Genomic DNA, 17,546 nt, shown 5'->3' on the forward strand with positions numbered 1-17,546 from the left:
GTATGGCAAAGAAATCCCAACATCTTCCGAATGCCCAGTAGCTGAGACAGCCATGTTTTAGGTCCTTTGATCCACAACACATGAAACATGCACCTCATACTGGCACACAAAAAGACCTTAAAGAGTAGAGGGGGAGTGCCTGAATATAAGCATGAACCCATGACAATTCTGGGGGGGGGGGCACTTAAAGCAGAGAAATGCATATTGGAATGGAATACGGTTGTAAAGAGATGGGAGCTGAACTGGTTTGCGGCACGAACAGTTTATTACTCGGACCATTTGGCGGCTAGTTAAATTCAGGAAAGTTGGAAAGGATGGGGGTTGGGGGGGGGGTCAGGGTTTTGGGTGAGTAGGTTAGGATCGTAGATTCAGCAGCATAGCCCAGATGAAGTGGATAATTGAGTGGCGAACAAACACTGCCAAGTGAGCTTGAAAACCTTCTTTTCAATGGAGCACCTCTGAAAGAAAAAACAGAGAGCCAGGGGTGGGGAGTGTCAGTGAATAAGAGAGAAAATCCTGCTTCCCCTCTGGGGAAAAGACTGCTATTGAAAAGCTATTAAACTCACATTTTGCCGGATTGATTGGAAATAAATAGGCCTATTAAAACGCAGGGACAGCGGGACAATGGTGTGTCTCCAGCCACCGTATGCTGCCCTCCTTTCACAGCTTTCTTCTTTGGGAGGCCTCCTACTCTTGCTGTTTAAGTTCTCCAGGCCCAGCAAATAATTTGGGGGGGGTAGGCGAGGGTCACTGAATAGACCCCTCTTCGTCTTTCTTTAGTCCTCATTCTTACATTTAACCACAAAGAAAGTAAGAGGGGGAAAATGAGGAAAAGCCTTTTTTCTGTGAAAAGGAGTTACTGCCTCATTCAGCTCCTGTCCCCTCCCTTTCATGCTCTCCTTTTTCCTTATTTTCTTGGACAGATTTGTCACCTGTTTATCAGACACTATACATATGTTGTTTAAGTTATGGTCAAGTTGTGGGACTTTCACCAGCAAGCCTACAGTAGAGATTTCCTGAGAAATAATGGCAAAGTATTGCCAAAGGCAATTTTTCAGGACATTAATGGATGGATCCCCCAGTGTGGCAAATGGTGTTTTGATTGTTTAACATCCATCCTGGCAAAGGCAAAAGGCACGATTTCAGCAGAGTGGGTATACCATATGGTCACAAGGAAGATTTTAATTATAAATTATAATTTGTTTAGGGTTTAGCTTTTAGGTTTGCTGTAACACATTCCTAATTATACCACATATTTCATTATACTCTATAGAAATATACATCCCTCATTTCAAATGAACTCAGTGTTTTGCTTGCAACTGGGATAACTGCATTTGTCATGAATACTAATATCTATTTCAAAGAGATAAAGGGCTAGCCACTGACAACATAAAATGTTTGTGAAAGCTCTCATAAGAAGTTACTTTGCTCAGCTTAATTTAGCTGGTTAATTCCTAATGCCAGAAACCTGTGGATGTGGTCTGGATATCAGAGTAGATCATTTTTCCTGGAATGCAGGTTTTCTCTGTGGCAAGGTTGTGATCTTGTGCTGTTCGTAAAATGAAATATCAGACAATATTCACTTGTGTCGCAGAACTTCCCCACAACCCTGTACTGGATAAGTGGTTCAATTATGGAAATTATGGATGGATGGATTGATTGTTAATATTACAATGTCTGTTGGGATATTAGAGTTAAATTTGTGTTGAATATTTTCTCAGTCATTCACTGTAGTGTTCATGTAAGTCAATCCAATTTACAGCCCACTTTCTTGTATTTAAATGGTCCCCCTTGAATATTTTTGACTTGGGGGTTGACAGTTCTTTTTGTGAATGAGAAGTTCACTAATGCATTTCATCAATTTATGACATGTTTCTGATGATCCCCTTAGACTACTCTGTGGATCCCTGGGGGCGATTTTCCACCAACATTGTTGCTTCAACTAGCTAACTTCTAATTTGAAATAGATGGCTTCCACGTTGCTCACATTGTAAATGAAAGTTAACTATTGAGAGACGCAACCTACAGCTTTTGTCACTGAAGAAATTAATGCTGTTTTACAGTTGGGCTAAACAGATCCTCTGGCTTTAAATGTAAGTTAGTGATTACGAGAAAATGTTAGCCAGCCACTACGCGGAAATGAGAATCTTCAACAGGGAGTCATAGTATAGAATACAGTCAAATGAAAATTATTGTTATGTGTATTTGTCATAGAGAAGATTGTATCCCAGCTCTGCTGTTAGGCTCATCTGTATTGTTGTCTCTTTCTGAATTCACATTTCTGGATTTACATTGACAAGGAATAGCAAGTAGTCATTACATGTGGAAATGTGTTTCATTTGAGGGTAGCCTTACCTCTGGGGTGGAGGTTTGCTCTGTACCCATGGCTCGGTGTGTGGAGCTTTGCATGTTCTCCCTGTGTGTGCATGGGTCTTCTCTGGGGACTCCGGTTTCCCCCTGCAGTCCAAAAGCCACTTGGTTGAGTGAGCGGGTGTCTCTAAATTGCCCGTAGCATGTGAGAGTGTGCCAAACAATGGACCATCCAGCCCATCCAGCGTGCCTTCCCCTTGTGCCCAATGTTTTCCAAAACAGGCTTCAGGCTCACCACAACCCTGTACTGGACAAGGAACAGGGGTTGCTGTTTCATTTGAAGACTCTCATCCTGGTCACAAACTGCTTTGGACTCTCCCCTCTGGCAAAAGGTTGCGGTCCATTGGGACTAAAACATCACGTCATAGGAACAGTTTCTTCCCCACCGCAGCCTGCCTCATAAATAAGGCCAGGAACACTCACTCAAATTCTATTTCTCCACAAGCATGCACTGTCCTAAATATGTATATATTTCCACTGCTGTATCATATTCCACATACACTAACTATTTATATTTAAATTAGTACCTGAACATACTCCATGTATACACTCACCTAAAGGATTATTAGGAACACCATACTAATACAGTGTTTGACCCCCTTTCGCCTTCAGAACTGCCTTAATTCTACGTGGCATTGATTCAAAAAGGTGCTGAAAGCAATCTTTAGAAATGTTGGCCCATATTGATAGGATAACATCTTGCAGTTGATGGAGATTTGTGGGATGCACATCCAGGGCACGAAGCTCCCGTTCCACCACATCCCAAAGATGCTCTATTGGGTTGAGATCTGGTGACTGTGGGGGCCATTTTAGTACAGTGAACTCATTGTCATGTTCAAGAAACCAATTTGAAATGATTCGAGCTTTGTGACATGGTGCATTATCCTGCTGGAAGTAGCCATCAGAGGATGGGTACATGGTGGTCATAAAGGGATGTACATGGTCAGAAACAATGCTCAGGTAGGCCGTGGCATTTAAACGATGCCCAATTGGCACTAAGGGGCCTTGAATTTGAATGTCTCAACAGAAATCGAGACTCATCAGACCAGGCAACATTTTTCCAGTCTTCAACTGTCCAATTTTGGTGAGCTCGTGCAAATTGTAGCCTCTTTTTCCTATTTGTAGTGGAGATGAGTGGTACCCGGTGGGGTCTTCTGCTGTTGTAGCCCATCCGCCTCAAGGTTGTGCGTGTTGTGGTTTCACAAATGCTTTGCTGCATACCTCGGTTGTAACGAGTGGTTATTTCAGTCAAAGTTGCTCTTCTATCAGCTTGAATCAGTCGGCCCATTCTCCTCTGACCTCTAGCATCAACAAGGCATTTTCGCCCACAGGACTGCCGCATACTGGATGTTTTTCCCGTTGCACACCATTCTTTGTAAACCCTAGAAATGGTTGTGCGTGAAAATCCCAGTAACTGAGCAGATTGTGAAATACTCAGACCGGCCCGTCTGGCACCAACAACCATGCCACGCTCAAAATTGCTTAAATCACCTTTCTTTCCCATTCTGACATTCAGTTTGGAGTTCAGGAGATTGTCTTGACCAGGACCACACCCCTAAATGCATTGAAGCAACTGCCATGTGATTGGTTGATTAGATAATTGCATTAATGAGAAATTGAACAGGTGTTCCTAATAATCCTTTAGGTGAGTGTATATATTTATATATTAACCACCTCATCTCTCGAAGTCTGGCACCAACCACCAAAGCAAATTCCATGTATGTGTGAACGTACTTGGCAATAAACTCGATTCTGATTCTGATTCTGTGATTGATGCACCTCTGTTTCTAGCAAGGAGTTCTTTTTAATGTATAACAAACTGTACTGTACTGTAACAAATTGTGGGTATCTGTGAAGCAGGTTTTTGGTACATTATATACTTTGCTAAATAAGTTATATGGGAGGCAGGTTTCACTTGATGAAAAGGAACACTGATTTGGATGTTTACCTTTGCAACCTGAAGAAGGATGTTTGTGCAAATGCCTGATTCTTTCATAGTACAAAAGGACCTGAAATTCATACTGTTAACAATACAGCATGATGGCTTATGATCTTGAACACATTTTTCACGTTTACATGTTTTATATGTTTCATGTCATTTAAACAAACACATAATAAATACCTCCAGAAACCTGTGCTGATGGTTGGATGGATTTGAAAAAATACATGGCAGAATGGATCTGTCTTCCTTTGTTTTTTACTGTAAACATACTTTTTGCTGCTTTAGATCATGATTAGATCAAATTAGAGAACAATGAAGTCTATTAGGAAACATAATGGCTGATGTTCAAAGAACAAAGTCTGTGTGACATATTTGTTGCTGATAAATTAGCAGAGTGCTGTATTTTCTATACCTTACATTGTTGCTCATGTGTTCCTCTTTGGCCCCGACAGCAGCTGAAGCCGCATACTTCTCACAGCAACCTCAGGACCAGGTCGTGGTGTCTGGCCAGTCAGTGACACTGCCCTGCATCATCGTTGGATACCGTGGCATGGTGCAGTGGACCAAAGATGGCCTGGCTCTCGGGGGAGAGAGGGACCTGCCAGGTGAGGCTTCTGATTGCAGGCGACATGATTTGTCAGAGTACACTGGGGACTGTCTGCGGCTGAATTGACTTTGCTGAATAGTGTTACGAAGAGACAGTGAAAATGTCCCACTAAATCACCACAGAATAAATTATGAGCTTTCAGAGGCCAGCTAACACCTGCATTCCCTGACTACTCCCATGCTCATCATCCTAGTGCTATTCTAAACCATGTTGCTTGCTTACTGGTGAGGAAGTCCCGTTAATGCAGTGAGAGCGCTGATACACCGTGCCTCATTCCCGGCACCCTCTAGGGGCAGTCCTGCGTCCTGCTCGTTTGTTTCGTTCCTGACGGTGCTTCCTCCCCTGGCTTCACACAGGCTGGACACGCTATTCTCTGATGGGCGATGCACTCTCGGGGGAGCACAGCCTGCAGATAGACTCCACCGAGCTTGCCGACGATGCCATGTACGAGTGTCAGGCCACGCAGGCGGCGCTGCGCTCTCATCGTGCCAAACTCACTGTGCTAGGTAGGTAGCGCTCTCTGAACGCTGATGACGAGATTCCCATGATGAGATTCCCATGACAGGGTACCACCTTTGTGCAGTTCTTAGAAAAGATACAGAAGCGGGTTTCCTAGCATGGTGTGGTCTTTTAATGCGAAAATCTGCAACTTTCCATTCATTTATTTATTCATTCTTGTTACATTTTAATTATACTATTAGCATATTTATTTCTCTGATAGATGTCCTGAGATGTTATTCTTGCCCTGACAGTAGTTCTGTATTCTATCAGGCAGAAAAAAGTCTTTTTGAAATATCCCATAAACATGACTGTGAAGGTCCAGGGTAGTGTGTTTACCATATTCACCATTGACTTGCCTAGATGCTAAAACGTCAAGCTTTGCACAGTTAGCACATTTTACAGTGAGTCACCCAGTATGTCAGCTGCAGGCAGCTTTTACATTAACACAATATGAGTGATTGGTGAAACCACGGGGCCCTCTGTCTCCAGGTCACTGGAGAGAGGGAAGACTGATGGAACGCTGGTGGCACCTGGTGGTTGCCCTAGGCATAGCAAGAATGGATTTTTTTGGTGGCATCATTATTCATTGATGGCAAAGAACAAAGAACATTGGAAACTGTTGTTTTAGGTTGCTGTGCTATGAACTGAGCTGTGAGAAAGGGTGGTAATAAAAAGGTCAAATAAATAAAAGGAAAGTCATGTTCAGGATTGTTTTCTTAATAATGAGCAACACAGCTCATCACTAGGAGTATGCATTTCTCCAGTCAGCACTCACAAACCAACCCAGCAAACAGAGTTCCTGTCCAAGCTGGGCTGAGAGTGAAGCCCCAGAGGACAGTGAGGTCCTGGCCTCTTTTTCCTCTCTACCTGAGACATCCATGAGACAGATGAATAAATCAAGCTGAGCTCAGAGGACCAAAGCAATGTGTAGAGAGATCGATGCACTGGATGAGACCCAAGCAATCTGATGCAACCATTCAGCACTGGGGACGCAGTCAAGTGAATCCGTGAGGAAATTAAAATGGCCAACCACATACTAACCCAGCAGCACCGTGGGAAGACCTCTAAAATCGACGGGAGGGGGGGCGGGGGGAGCCTCAGTTGTTTATGTGCTGGCATTTTGTCTTGAGAGACAGATGCCTAGATTGGAGATGTATTTGGCTACCTGCCCTATTTGCAGGCACAGAAGTGAAATAAATATACAAATCTACAGGTAATATGAGTCACTGGAGAGTAAAGCCCGCAGAGTGCAGCCTGAAAATGTATAAAGGGCACAATTTAATTAGATAATCATCTCAGCTATTTTTAAACAAGCATTGACTTTAACATGGTCTGTCTCCTATTTAGGAACTTGAATGGTAGTTGATCTAAAGCTTTTATTTTTTTTTATTTCTCTGTAGCCAGACACACATGACACATTGTGGAAGTGAAACCACAGGACAGTATGATGACTTGGCTATACGGCTCTTGTTTGTGACTTGGATATTCATGGTTTACAGTGCCCCCATCTGACCCGGTGGTGGAGGGAGGTCCGGTCGTAAAGCTGAAAGCTCACACCCCTCACAACCTTACCTGTAGAGCTTCAGGGGCCAAACCAGCAGCAGAGATCACCTGGTACAGAGATGGAGAGATCCAGGACTCTGCCATTTACTCCAAGGTAAGTGGAAGACTGGAGTTCTGCTGTAATGGGAACTGGTTCCTTCCCTTTGATTAACTCCACCATCCTAAAAGACAAATGCTAGGAAGCACTGATTCAGATTGAATCTACAATTTCTAAGTCAGTGCAGTTTGAGAGCCATGTTTTATTACAAGACCTCTCAAAAACAGCAGTATAGCTATACTTCACTCTCTGTAGTCCACTATCCCCAGCTCGGTTCTCTAATGCACCAACATCTCGGCATAACTGGAGCATGGCGAAGCTCAGGCAGGCATGAACATTGATACAGTAGAATTGCTGGGAGGAGGGGGGTGGGGGTGGTGGGCAGCGGTGAAATCACCCACAACAATGCAGAGGCACAATGAGGATGTGGCGAGGTGTGAAACATCCATATCCAGGAAAAGTGCCACATTTGTCATGCTCCCTGACCACGCTAAACGATACTAAATGACACGTTTAGAGGGTGAAAGCCAGGGGTGGATGAGGGGGGTGAGGGTGGGGGGGGGCGCAAATGTCTATGTGAGGTACCTTGTGTTTTTTTGTCCTGAATGTGGAACCAAATGGCCAATCTAGATGGGTGGGGAGTGAGCTCAGGATTACTCATCACATTATTAAGTTAAGTAGCACCTTGCTGTTAGCACTGACGTAATTTTGAGATACTTGCTGCTATTATTGGTCCGAGTCAGTGCTGAATTTTGCCTCCACCTGCAATATCCTTCAAAGTGCGTATTTTCTTACTTAACAGTATTGATTTTTGCTAGCAACAAATTGACATCTGTGGCCTAAAAAACCTGGGAGAACAAAGAAGTGCTGTTTACCTCTGGATGCTAGCAAGCTGAGCAATAACGGACAAATAAATCAATGTGGTGTTATTCCAGGCCATCTTATTTAAATAAATGAACTAACCAACTGAGTAAGCTGACACATGCATGCGTGATGTGCTTAATTTAGGGAACGTAAGATTTCATACTGACACCATTTCATGAGGGTTTAAAGAATTCGTATGTGCCTGACGAAGGATGCAGTACCAAGAGTTTTGCTAAATTTGACAACGTGTTTTCTCCGCAATGGCAGACGCTCATGGAGGACGGCAAACGGGAGGTAGCGGTGAGCATGCTCCCACTTACCCCCGAAGACAAAGACTCGGGGAGCATTTATACTTGCAGGGTGCTGAACCCTGCCGCCCCAGGTGGGCGGCAGACCTCGGTCACCATCAGTGTGCAGCGTGAGTATAAGTCACGCTCCCAGCCCTCCAGAAGCCAGCCACATCAGGCTCAGTCTCTGCTTAGTCTACGCCAGAAAAGGAAAGTCCAGGTTCAGAAAGTACAAATCCAGACCAAGATTTTTATTTCAACTAATTGGTTGAAACAAAATCTCGGTCTGGATTTGTGCTTTGTAAACCCGAACTTTCCACATATGGTCTACACATGGAATGTTCATTCCCTGAATTGGAGTCTGAATTTTAATTTAGGAAAGTGAAGATCAATGCCTGCATAGGCACTTTTGATTAGTGGCCTGAGTACATTACGCATTAAAAATAAATTGTTTGTAATAAGAGCAGCTGTGGATATGGATAGTATAAAATGTGTGATTAGAAAGGTTTTGTTTAATGGACTAATATTGTTGCAGACCCACCTTCAGTGACTCTGTCTGCTCAGCCACAAACAGTGATGGAGGGAGCCAAGGTCCTCTTTATTTGCATGGCCTCTGCCAACCCAGAGATCACAGGTTACAGGTGACTGTTGTACTGCTTATTCTCATATTGGGTAACAGTATGTTAAGTGCAGCTTCATAATGCCTTTATAATGCATTCATAGAACCTTCCTAGGTAGCATGTAAGAATACCTTAAGATTCAGTAGAGGACTTTAATGCCTAAATTGATTATACAATTATAATGTTTATTATTGATGTATATTAAAGCTGTCATCTCTTGTTCAACGAAAGTATAATGAATGCAATGCTTTACGACATGTTAATGTATACTTACATTCTGCTTATGAGTGCTCTATGAATGCATCATGAATATGGTTTTGCACCAATAAATGCTGATGTTTGACGTTGCATGTTGCAGTATGGTTTAATGATGTCATTCACATTATTGTGAACTGATGTACCCCAACCAGGTGGTCAAAGGGTGGCGTTCCCATACCTGAAGCCAACAGAGACAGGCTGGAGGTGACAGTGGATTACTCCTACTTCACAGACCCAGTATCCTGTGAGGTGTCCAATTCTGTGGGCAGCACCAATGTCAGCACACTCGTTGATGTCCAGTGTAAGTCAACAGCACACTGTTTGTGCTGTGCTGAAAGTTGGTAAAAAATGTTAATAACTTTGTATTAATAGATTTATAAAGCTGATTGATTATTTAAGGTAACATTTGTGATTCCTCTTTGCTTTTAGATCTTGAACTTTTATAGAATATTGACTAATATGCTGCAAATTTGATGTCCTTAGTTGGTCCCAGACTGCTATCCGAGCCCAAGCCTGTGGTTGTAGACATAGGAATGGATGCAGCCTTCACCTGCTCATGGACCGGCAATCCCCCCTTAACCCTGGCCTGGACCAAGCAGAGCTCCAGCGTGGTAAGATCAGCTTCTGGAATCTCAAAACAAACCTAGACAGTGCAGTAGCTCTCAGTCTTATTTAGCTGGCATATGGTTCAATCTCAATAGGTGGTTTCTGCTGAAAACTGAGAGGGTGGCTTTAATGGATGATCACACATTGCAGTATATTCTTTCTGCTTCTTTAAATGTCTTGTGTGCCCAAGGGTGTGAGGCTTAGGCTCAGAATCACTGAAACTGTGTGGTATTTGAAGCTCCAGTCTACATTTATTTTAGTTTTTCATTCGCTTACCAGATTCTGGTTTGCAGGATGCCCTGTGTGCTATTTTATCAGATTTATTTGGATGATTTAGAGTTGCATGTCAATGCCTGGGTAGGATGTAGAAGCAATTGTGTTGCATAAAGAGCAAGATGTCCCACTGTGCCCCATGGAAATTTGGCTATTTTAATCCACAGGATGCGTATTTCATTATCTAGGCGATATGGATTAATTGGGTAATTCAATAATTGGGAAGCCAAATGGATTAATCACAGCTTGAAATTTGGGGGTCAATGAGCTCACAAGTGACCGAATGTAGCTGGTCAAAAGGTTAAAAAGATTCTCATTCAGAATCTTTTGTTCTGTTCCTGCCTTTGTAGTTACAATTATTTGAAGAGCATAACCTTGCTGACAAGGCAATATGTCTTAATTGCATGATTAACTTGATTACAATAGCGTTAATTCCAATATTTTTACATTGCAAACAGTTTCCTGTTTGTCTTGGTGACAGTGCTAGTACTGGTGTGCTGAATTAGATCAGTGTTGTATTTACCTCATCTGACCCCAGGTTCTCAGCAATGGGAACACTCTGCAGCTGAAGGCTGTCACACAGGAAGATGCTGGAGTCTACACCTGCAAAGCGATTGTTCCCAGGATTGGGGTGGCTGAGAGAGAGGTCACTCTCACTGTCAATGGTAAGCGTTTGTAGCATTTGCATTTCAGTGGTGGCAAATTTTATTGGCCTCTTCGTCAATGTCAGTGAGGAACATTACATTGACACCAGCTCATCTGCAGCAAGTTATATTATATTCATCAGCTTTGTATTGGGTTTCTTTCTGAAGTTAGCATGTATGTGCTTGTCTCCCCTTAGCATCATCATCATCATCATCATCACCAGTAGCTCCCCTTCTTGCCGGAACTTAACCTGACCTTGCTTTCTTTCCTCTCCCTGTTTCCTATTACCTCATTCACCATTATATCCTATCTTCCCACCAGGCCCCCCCATCATCACTGCAGATGCCACACAGCATGCAGTCAAGAACTCCAAGGGCAAGCTAGAATGCCTGGTGGACAGTAGCCCCCCTCCTGACAAGATCGTAAGTGTACCTCCAGGGCACTTTCCATATGCACATCTACACTTGCATGCAGATCTATGCTCAAGCACTCCCCCTGTCGCTCCCTTGCTTAAACAGCTGGCCTCTAGGTCCTGTGGACTGTGACCTCGCTGTTCAGACACTAAAATGTAAAGAGACACGCTCTGGCTAACATCCCTCAGGTGCTTCAGGATGCCTCTTAATTAGTGTTCAGAATTAGGGCCTACAAGAAATGGCCAGTTTGACCTCTGAGTCAAGGCCTGCCAGGACATTATTAAGAGCTGAGCAATGAAATCAGGGCACTACACTCACGCTTAAAGGAAGGCTGTATAATAGGAAGAATTATAATTAAAAAATGGGGCGACGCAGTGACGTAGCAGATTGGCACTGTCGCCTCACATCTCTGGGACCGGGTTCGAGTTTCCACCCTGGATCCATGTGTGAAGTTTGCCTGTTCCCTCCGTGTCATTATGAGGTTTCTGTCAGGCATTCTAGTTTCCCCCCACAATCCAAACACATGCTAGCAAGGTGAACTGGAGTTAGCAAATTGTCTGTAGGTGTGATTGGTGAGTGTGTCCTGCGATGGGTCATGAGTCCAGACCCCTCATGACCCTGAACAGAACATGCATGTACAGAAAATGGATGGATATTTCTAAAAACATGTGAATTAAAAAATTGCTTTCCTCATATGAGGAAATTGTGTATTAGGGAAACTGCGGAATGTAGTTGTGGTCAAAGTTTCATTTTATCTATATACATTGCTCAAAAAAATTAAAGGAACACTTTGGAAACACATCAGATCTCAATGGGAAAAAAAGTCATGCTAGATATCTATACTGATATGGACTGGGTAATGTGTTAGGAACAAAAAAAATGCCACATCGTTTAATGGAAATTAAAATTACAAACCTACAGAGGGCTGAATTAAAAGACACCCCAAAAATCTAAGTCAAAAAATGATGCAGCAGGCTAGTCCTTTTTGCTGAAAATTCATTACAGCAACTCAAAATCGTACTCAGTAGTTTGTATGGCCCCCACGTGCTTGTATGCATGCCTAACAATGTCAGGGCATCCTCCTAATGAGATGATGGATGGTGTCCTGGGGGATCTCCTCCCAGATCTGGACCAGGGCATCACTGAGCTCCTGGACAGTCTGACGTGCAACCTGGTGGCGTCGGATGGACCGAAACATAATGTCCCAGAGGTGTTCTATTGGATTTAGGTCATGCAAACGTGGGGGCCCGTCAATGGTATCAATTCCTTCATGTTCCAGGAACTGCCTGCATACTCTCGCCACATGAGGCTGGGCATTGTCGTGCACAAGGAGGAACCCAGGACCCACTGCACCAGCATAAGTTCTGACAATGGGTCCAAGGATTTCATCCTGATACCTAATGGCAGTCAAGGTGCCGTTGTCTAGCCTGTAGGGGTCTGTGTGTCCCTCCATGGATATGCCTCCCCAGACCATCACTGACTCCCCGCCAAACCGGTCATGCTGAACAACGTTACAGGCAGCATAATGTTTTCCACAGCTTCTCCAGACCTTTTCACTTCTGTCACATGTGCTCAGGGTGAACCTGCTGTCATCTGTGAAAGGCACAGGGTGCCAGTGACAGACCTGCCAAATCTGGTATTCTATGGCAAATGCCAATCGAGCTCCACGGTGCCGGGCAGTGAGCACAGTGCCCACTAGAGGATGTCAGGCCCTCAGGCCACCCTCATGAAGTCTGTTTCTGATTGTTTGGTCAGAGACATGCACACCAGTGGCCTGCTGGAGGTCATTTTGTAGGGCTCTGGCAGTGTTCATCCTGTTCCTCCTTGCACAAAGGAGCAGATACCAATCCTGCTGATGGGTTAAGGACCTTCTATGGCCCTGTCCATCTCTCCTAGAGTAACTGCCTGTCTCATGGAATCTTCTCCATGCCCTTGAGACTGTGCTGGGAGACACAGCAAAACTTTTGGCAATGACACATCAATATGTGCAACCTCTGTAGGGTCCAGGTATCGCCTGATGCTACCAGTAGTGACACTGACCGTAGCCAAATGCAATACTAGTGAAAAAACAGTCAGAAGAGATTAGGACGAAAAAATGTCAGTGGCCTCCACCTGTTAAACCATTCCTGTTTTGGGGGTCATCTCATTGTTGCCCCTCTAGTACACCTGTTGTTAATTTCATTAACACCAAAGCAGCTGAAACTGATTAACAACCCCCTCTGCTACTTAACTGACCAGATGAATATCCAAGAAGTTTAGTTTACTTGATGCTATACTCTGATTAATAAGTGTTCCTTTAATTTTTTTGAGCAGTGTATATTATGCAATACGCAGTTAAACCTTTTCTGAGACACACGTGCTTCTCTCTTTATTTTCAGGTGTGGACCTTCGGGGACATGAGCCTGGCCTCTGGTTCTTCGGGACGCTTCACTGTCCAGACAGGCGCCACAGATAGAGGAGTCCTGTCTTCCCTCATCCTCTCGGAGACCCTTGCACAAGACTTCCAGCTACGTTATAATTGCACTGCCTGGAACCACTTTGGAACAGGCACTGCATTGGTCACCCTCAAGGAGCAAGGTAGGGGCTCTTCTATTAAACTGTTTAACTACCATCAGCATACCTGTGTAATTTCACAGCTTTAATAACTTAAATTGAGTTTAGATCGATGTGTATGTAATCTGAAACATTATCATACCTACAGTGTTGGAGTTTGAAACTTGCTTCTGCTCTGTATGTGTGGAGTTTGCATGGTTTTCTGCCAGGAGCTGTGTTTTCCACACACATTCCAAAGACATGGAGCTAATTGTCGGTACAGTGTCCTGTGATGCACTAGGTGTGCTCCATTCCTGGTCTGCCTAGAAAAGTGTTTCTCAAACCAGTCCTCAGGGACCCCCAGCGGTCCACGTTTTTACTCCCTCCCAATTCCCAAGGAACCATCTGGGGGTCCCCGGGGATTTGTTTGGGAAACACCGGCATAGACCAGGAGAAGTGGCTAGGAGATGGATGCTGGCTTTGATGAGAAAAGTGTCATTACATGAATTTAGAATATTAGGATGTTTCAAGAGGCAAAAGGGCGCATTTCTTTCAAGCCCTATTGCAATTTTTCTCAATAATTCCTAAATAAGGATAACAGAATCACATCTTTTGTTGTATGATACAATAGAAATAGAGCTGTCACTTAGCAAATTGTGTCCGTTTATTGGTGTTTTCTCAGGAGAGTTGCAGTGTGGAATCACCTAGCATCTCTAATCAGGTTGCTGCCTATTGCCTCATCATGCATTGTTGCCCTTTCCCATAAGAAATTATAGACAATTTCAGGCCTGGAACAAGAAAATAGGTTTCTATTCAATTTAATTCATGCTTACAAAGGCAATAAATACTACTTGCTAAAAGAATTACAGTATGATGTGCACCTGCACTAACCTCTGGCCTTTTGCTCCTTCTTAACAGAGGCTCTCCCTATACTCATCATTGTGGGGACTTCAGTCGGGGGAGGCTGTGTCCTCCTCATCTGTATCATCACCCTGGTCACCCTCTGTTGCAGAAACTCTGTAAAAAGTAAGGTGAAACTCCACTAAGGAATGTTTATGTGATTAGGACTCAATATTTGGTTAAATCATGTTTGGAGCTTTTAAGAGTTTAGGGTGAGGGTTTTAGGTGACATTCTGTTTAGATTATTCAGTTATCATTTATGCCTGCTTCAAATAACCACTAAAGAATCACTTTTTCTCAAGGTAAAAAGGGAACAAGGCTCTCTAAAAGTGACATCAGAGTCCAAATTGTGCACAGTGATCACAATGCAACACGGAGCAACGATGATGAGGAAGATGTCAAGGAACCTATGGTACAGTGTCTTATCTCTGTTTATAAAAATCTTTCAGAACATTAGTACTTAAATTACTTGATATTTTTACGAAAGCTTGATGGGGAGAATTAGCAGCTCACAGCTTGTTACAGTTTTAAGTAGGTCTAATTGTTGATTTTGGATAATATATTTAAACCTTCAGGCCCCAAACAGCAGTGAATCTCCAGGTACATCTCGAACAGAACACAGCGACCTTCTAGAAGAGGAGGAGGATGAGCGATCTGAGATCAAGGTAAAGCAGAAATGGAAAACTTAAGATGACACTTGCATGTTTTTGTTCTCTTGCATGCTTGCCTCTAAATTGGGTGGAGCCTAATCTGGTCTCTCTGTTTAGGATCCCACCAATGGCTATTACAATGTTCGGGCTCATGAAGATCGCCATGTACGCAGTGGTTTTTCTGAATATGTGTCCAATCCACGGCCTGTCTATACTCCATCCCAGCTGGCCTCACCTAACCCGCTGTATGGGCAACACAGCACCCAGCCACGGATCTATGATTTCTCCCATCGCTATGCCACCACCACGGGTGCACGCTCTACCTATGAGCAGCAGCAGCAGCAGCAGCAACAGCAGCAGCAGCAACAGCAGCAGCAGCAACAGCAGCAGCAGCAACAGCAGCAGCAGCAACAGCAGCAGCAGCAACAGCAGCAGGCACAGCAGCAGCAGGGAATGTACCCCCCCGAGCCCCTGTATGGCAGCTCTGCTTACCTGCCTGCCACATACGGCCGTGCCTTTACGAGCTACGTCAAGCCCTCTGCCTATGAGAAGGTGGATGCCTACGATCACTCGGATCAAGCCAGCAAAGTGTCCAGCTCCTCGCGTTTCTCCTATGCTTCCTCCCAGGTGTCTTCACAGCTGTCTGACTATGGCCGCCCCTCACACCAGCGCATGCAGACACACGTTTGACAAGCCGGGGATGCTGCAAGGGATAATAAGTGATCTATTCAAGCATCTTCTCTATAGGCTACACGGACACTGCTTCTCTTTCCCGTGGAATAGGTCTTGAAGAGGACCATTGGCTGAAGATTTAAGTTTTTTGGGAATACTGTTTTTAATTTATTGTGTGTTATTGTTCAATTGGATCTGTATCTTCTTATCCTCTGGATGAATTGGAGCTTCTGATGATGAATTCCCTTCAAGTGTGCTTCACTATTTATTTTTTTTAAGGATGACAAAGGCAAAGACACACTAGTTTCATTGATGCCATCTGCTTAACTGTTTATGATTTATATTGTGTATGGGATGGTGTAAATTAGAAATCTCCTCTTACCAAATGCCCCATGGCTTTGGGGTGAAAACGGGATTCAAATATTTGCATCTTGTGAACTTAAATTTTTTTTTAAAAAGAAAACTCATGAATTTTTGTTTACATCAGCATGCAAAAGAATTCTAAGCACATTCACATTTCAATCCATTATAAAAGACTGAGCCAAACCATGAGGTTCAACTTCAAACTGTGAAACAGGCATAAAAGTACAGCCAAGCATCATTCACATATTTTCTGGATGATGAATTCTGTAGTTTTCCTAAAAAGATATTTTATGCTTTTAAGATTATTTCAGACAATAGTTCTGGCCTGATGGATCAGTGCAGACAATTGAAAATAATGGATTTCAAATAACGGAAAAAAGCTGATAGCATTAGGTTACAGCTACGAAAGATGAAAGATAGTCTGTATTAATCATTTTTGCTTCAACGGGGGATGAGTGACAATGAATATCCAAAGATTGTGGGATATGCGCAGGTGGAAATGGCTGCCTTGCTCTATCATTTCTGTGCGATTACAGTGTACATCCTAGGCTCACTTTAAAAATTATGAGCATCACCGTTCAGTAATGTAGCTTATTTTCAGTTTAAGGCTGTGTTCTTGTACAGAGAAGGCTTTGAAACTTGGTTGCAATTTAGCCAAACTTTTTGATCATGAAGCTTGATTACCAATGGGAAACAGTCACATAAGTATCCATCCATCCATCTTCCTTTTTTTTTTTTTTCCATCCATCTTCCAACTGCTTATCCTGGTGAGGGTTGCGGGACATGAGTATGTAGGAGCTTGAAAACGTTTACAAACCCTATACTACCCAAAACTAGTTAAGTGTACAAAAACATTGTCTATCTGTTGCATGCAGATTTGTTCAAGTGAAATACTTCGACATTTTTCATTTCCATTGCCAATGTGAAAGATTACATATTGTATCTTGTTGCAACTTGGATTCAGTTCACTGGAACGGTGTACTGCCATTTTCTCAGAACTGTCCACAATCCACTGGGTTGGGAAATGAAGCAAAGAGTGAAAAATATTGCTCGTCTTTATTTTTATATTTTATATAAGCCTTAATGTACAGCGTGTAAGCTGCTTTACTGTAAATTGTATCTTTATATATACATGAATATATATCCTAACTTGATTTTTAAATCTGTCCTCCATTTGTCTTTTACTGTTTGTCCATCAACGAAAGCAGAGAAATGCTTTTTTGAACGCGACTAATGGCCATTGTTTTATTTAATTTTTAATAATGTATTATGTTAAAAAGCCATTGTGCTTGTAACTTTGTACACATATTTATATTTAAATAAAACCATTTCAGATAAACCTGCCCAGCTGGGACAAAGTTTATGCTTGAGGACGTACAGCTGAACGCTTACAAATGCTTTTTGACAAGGCCACACGTGTACCTGAACTGAAAAACACTCATT

At 43.1% G+C, this 17,546-nt stretch overlaps 1 protein-coding gene across 2 annotated transcripts in view; it reads left to right on the top strand.

Annotated features, from left to right (window-relative positions):
• Positions 1-17,442, top strand: part of LOC111836272 (kin of IRRE-like protein 1) — a 35,609-nt gene extending 18,167 nt beyond the window's left edge. Inside the window, exons 2-15 of one of the 2 annotated variants that reach the window (XM_023797377.2) lie at positions 4,765-4,917; positions 5,276-5,425; positions 6,920-7,077; positions 8,152-8,302; positions 8,707-8,812; positions 9,202-9,350; positions 9,533-9,660; positions 10,467-10,593; positions 10,895-10,995; positions 13,365-13,563; positions 14,437-14,544; positions 14,721-14,830; positions 14,994-15,083; positions 15,186-17,442. In XM_023797377.2, coding sequence (XP_023653145.2) covers positions 4,765-4,917; positions 5,276-5,425; positions 6,920-7,077; positions 8,152-8,302; positions 8,707-8,812; positions 9,202-9,350; positions 9,533-9,660; positions 10,467-10,593; positions 10,895-10,995; positions 13,365-13,563; positions 14,437-14,544; positions 14,721-14,830; positions 14,994-15,083; positions 15,186-15,758 — 2,303 coding nt within the window. In that variant the 3' untranslated portion in view covers positions 15,759-17,442. The remainder of the gene's footprint in view (positions 1-4,764; positions 4,918-5,275; positions 5,426-6,919; positions 7,078-8,151; positions 8,303-8,706; positions 8,813-9,201; positions 9,351-9,532; positions 9,661-10,466; positions 10,594-10,894; positions 10,996-13,364; positions 13,564-14,436; positions 14,545-14,720; positions 14,831-14,993; positions 15,084-15,185) is intronic. The other variant, XM_023797378.2, reaches the window with a different exon arrangement.
• The last annotated feature ends 104 nt before the right edge of the window (positions 17,443-17,546 follow it).

The sequence above is a fragment of the Paramormyrops kingsleyae genome, unplaced genomic scaffold (genome assembly GCF_048594095.1).
Source record: "Paramormyrops kingsleyae isolate MSU_618 unplaced genomic scaffold, PKINGS_0.4 ups41, whole genome shotgun sequence".
In the NCBI taxonomy this organism is placed as follows: Eukaryota; Metazoa; Chordata; class Actinopteri; order Osteoglossiformes; family Mormyridae; genus Paramormyrops; species Paramormyrops kingsleyae.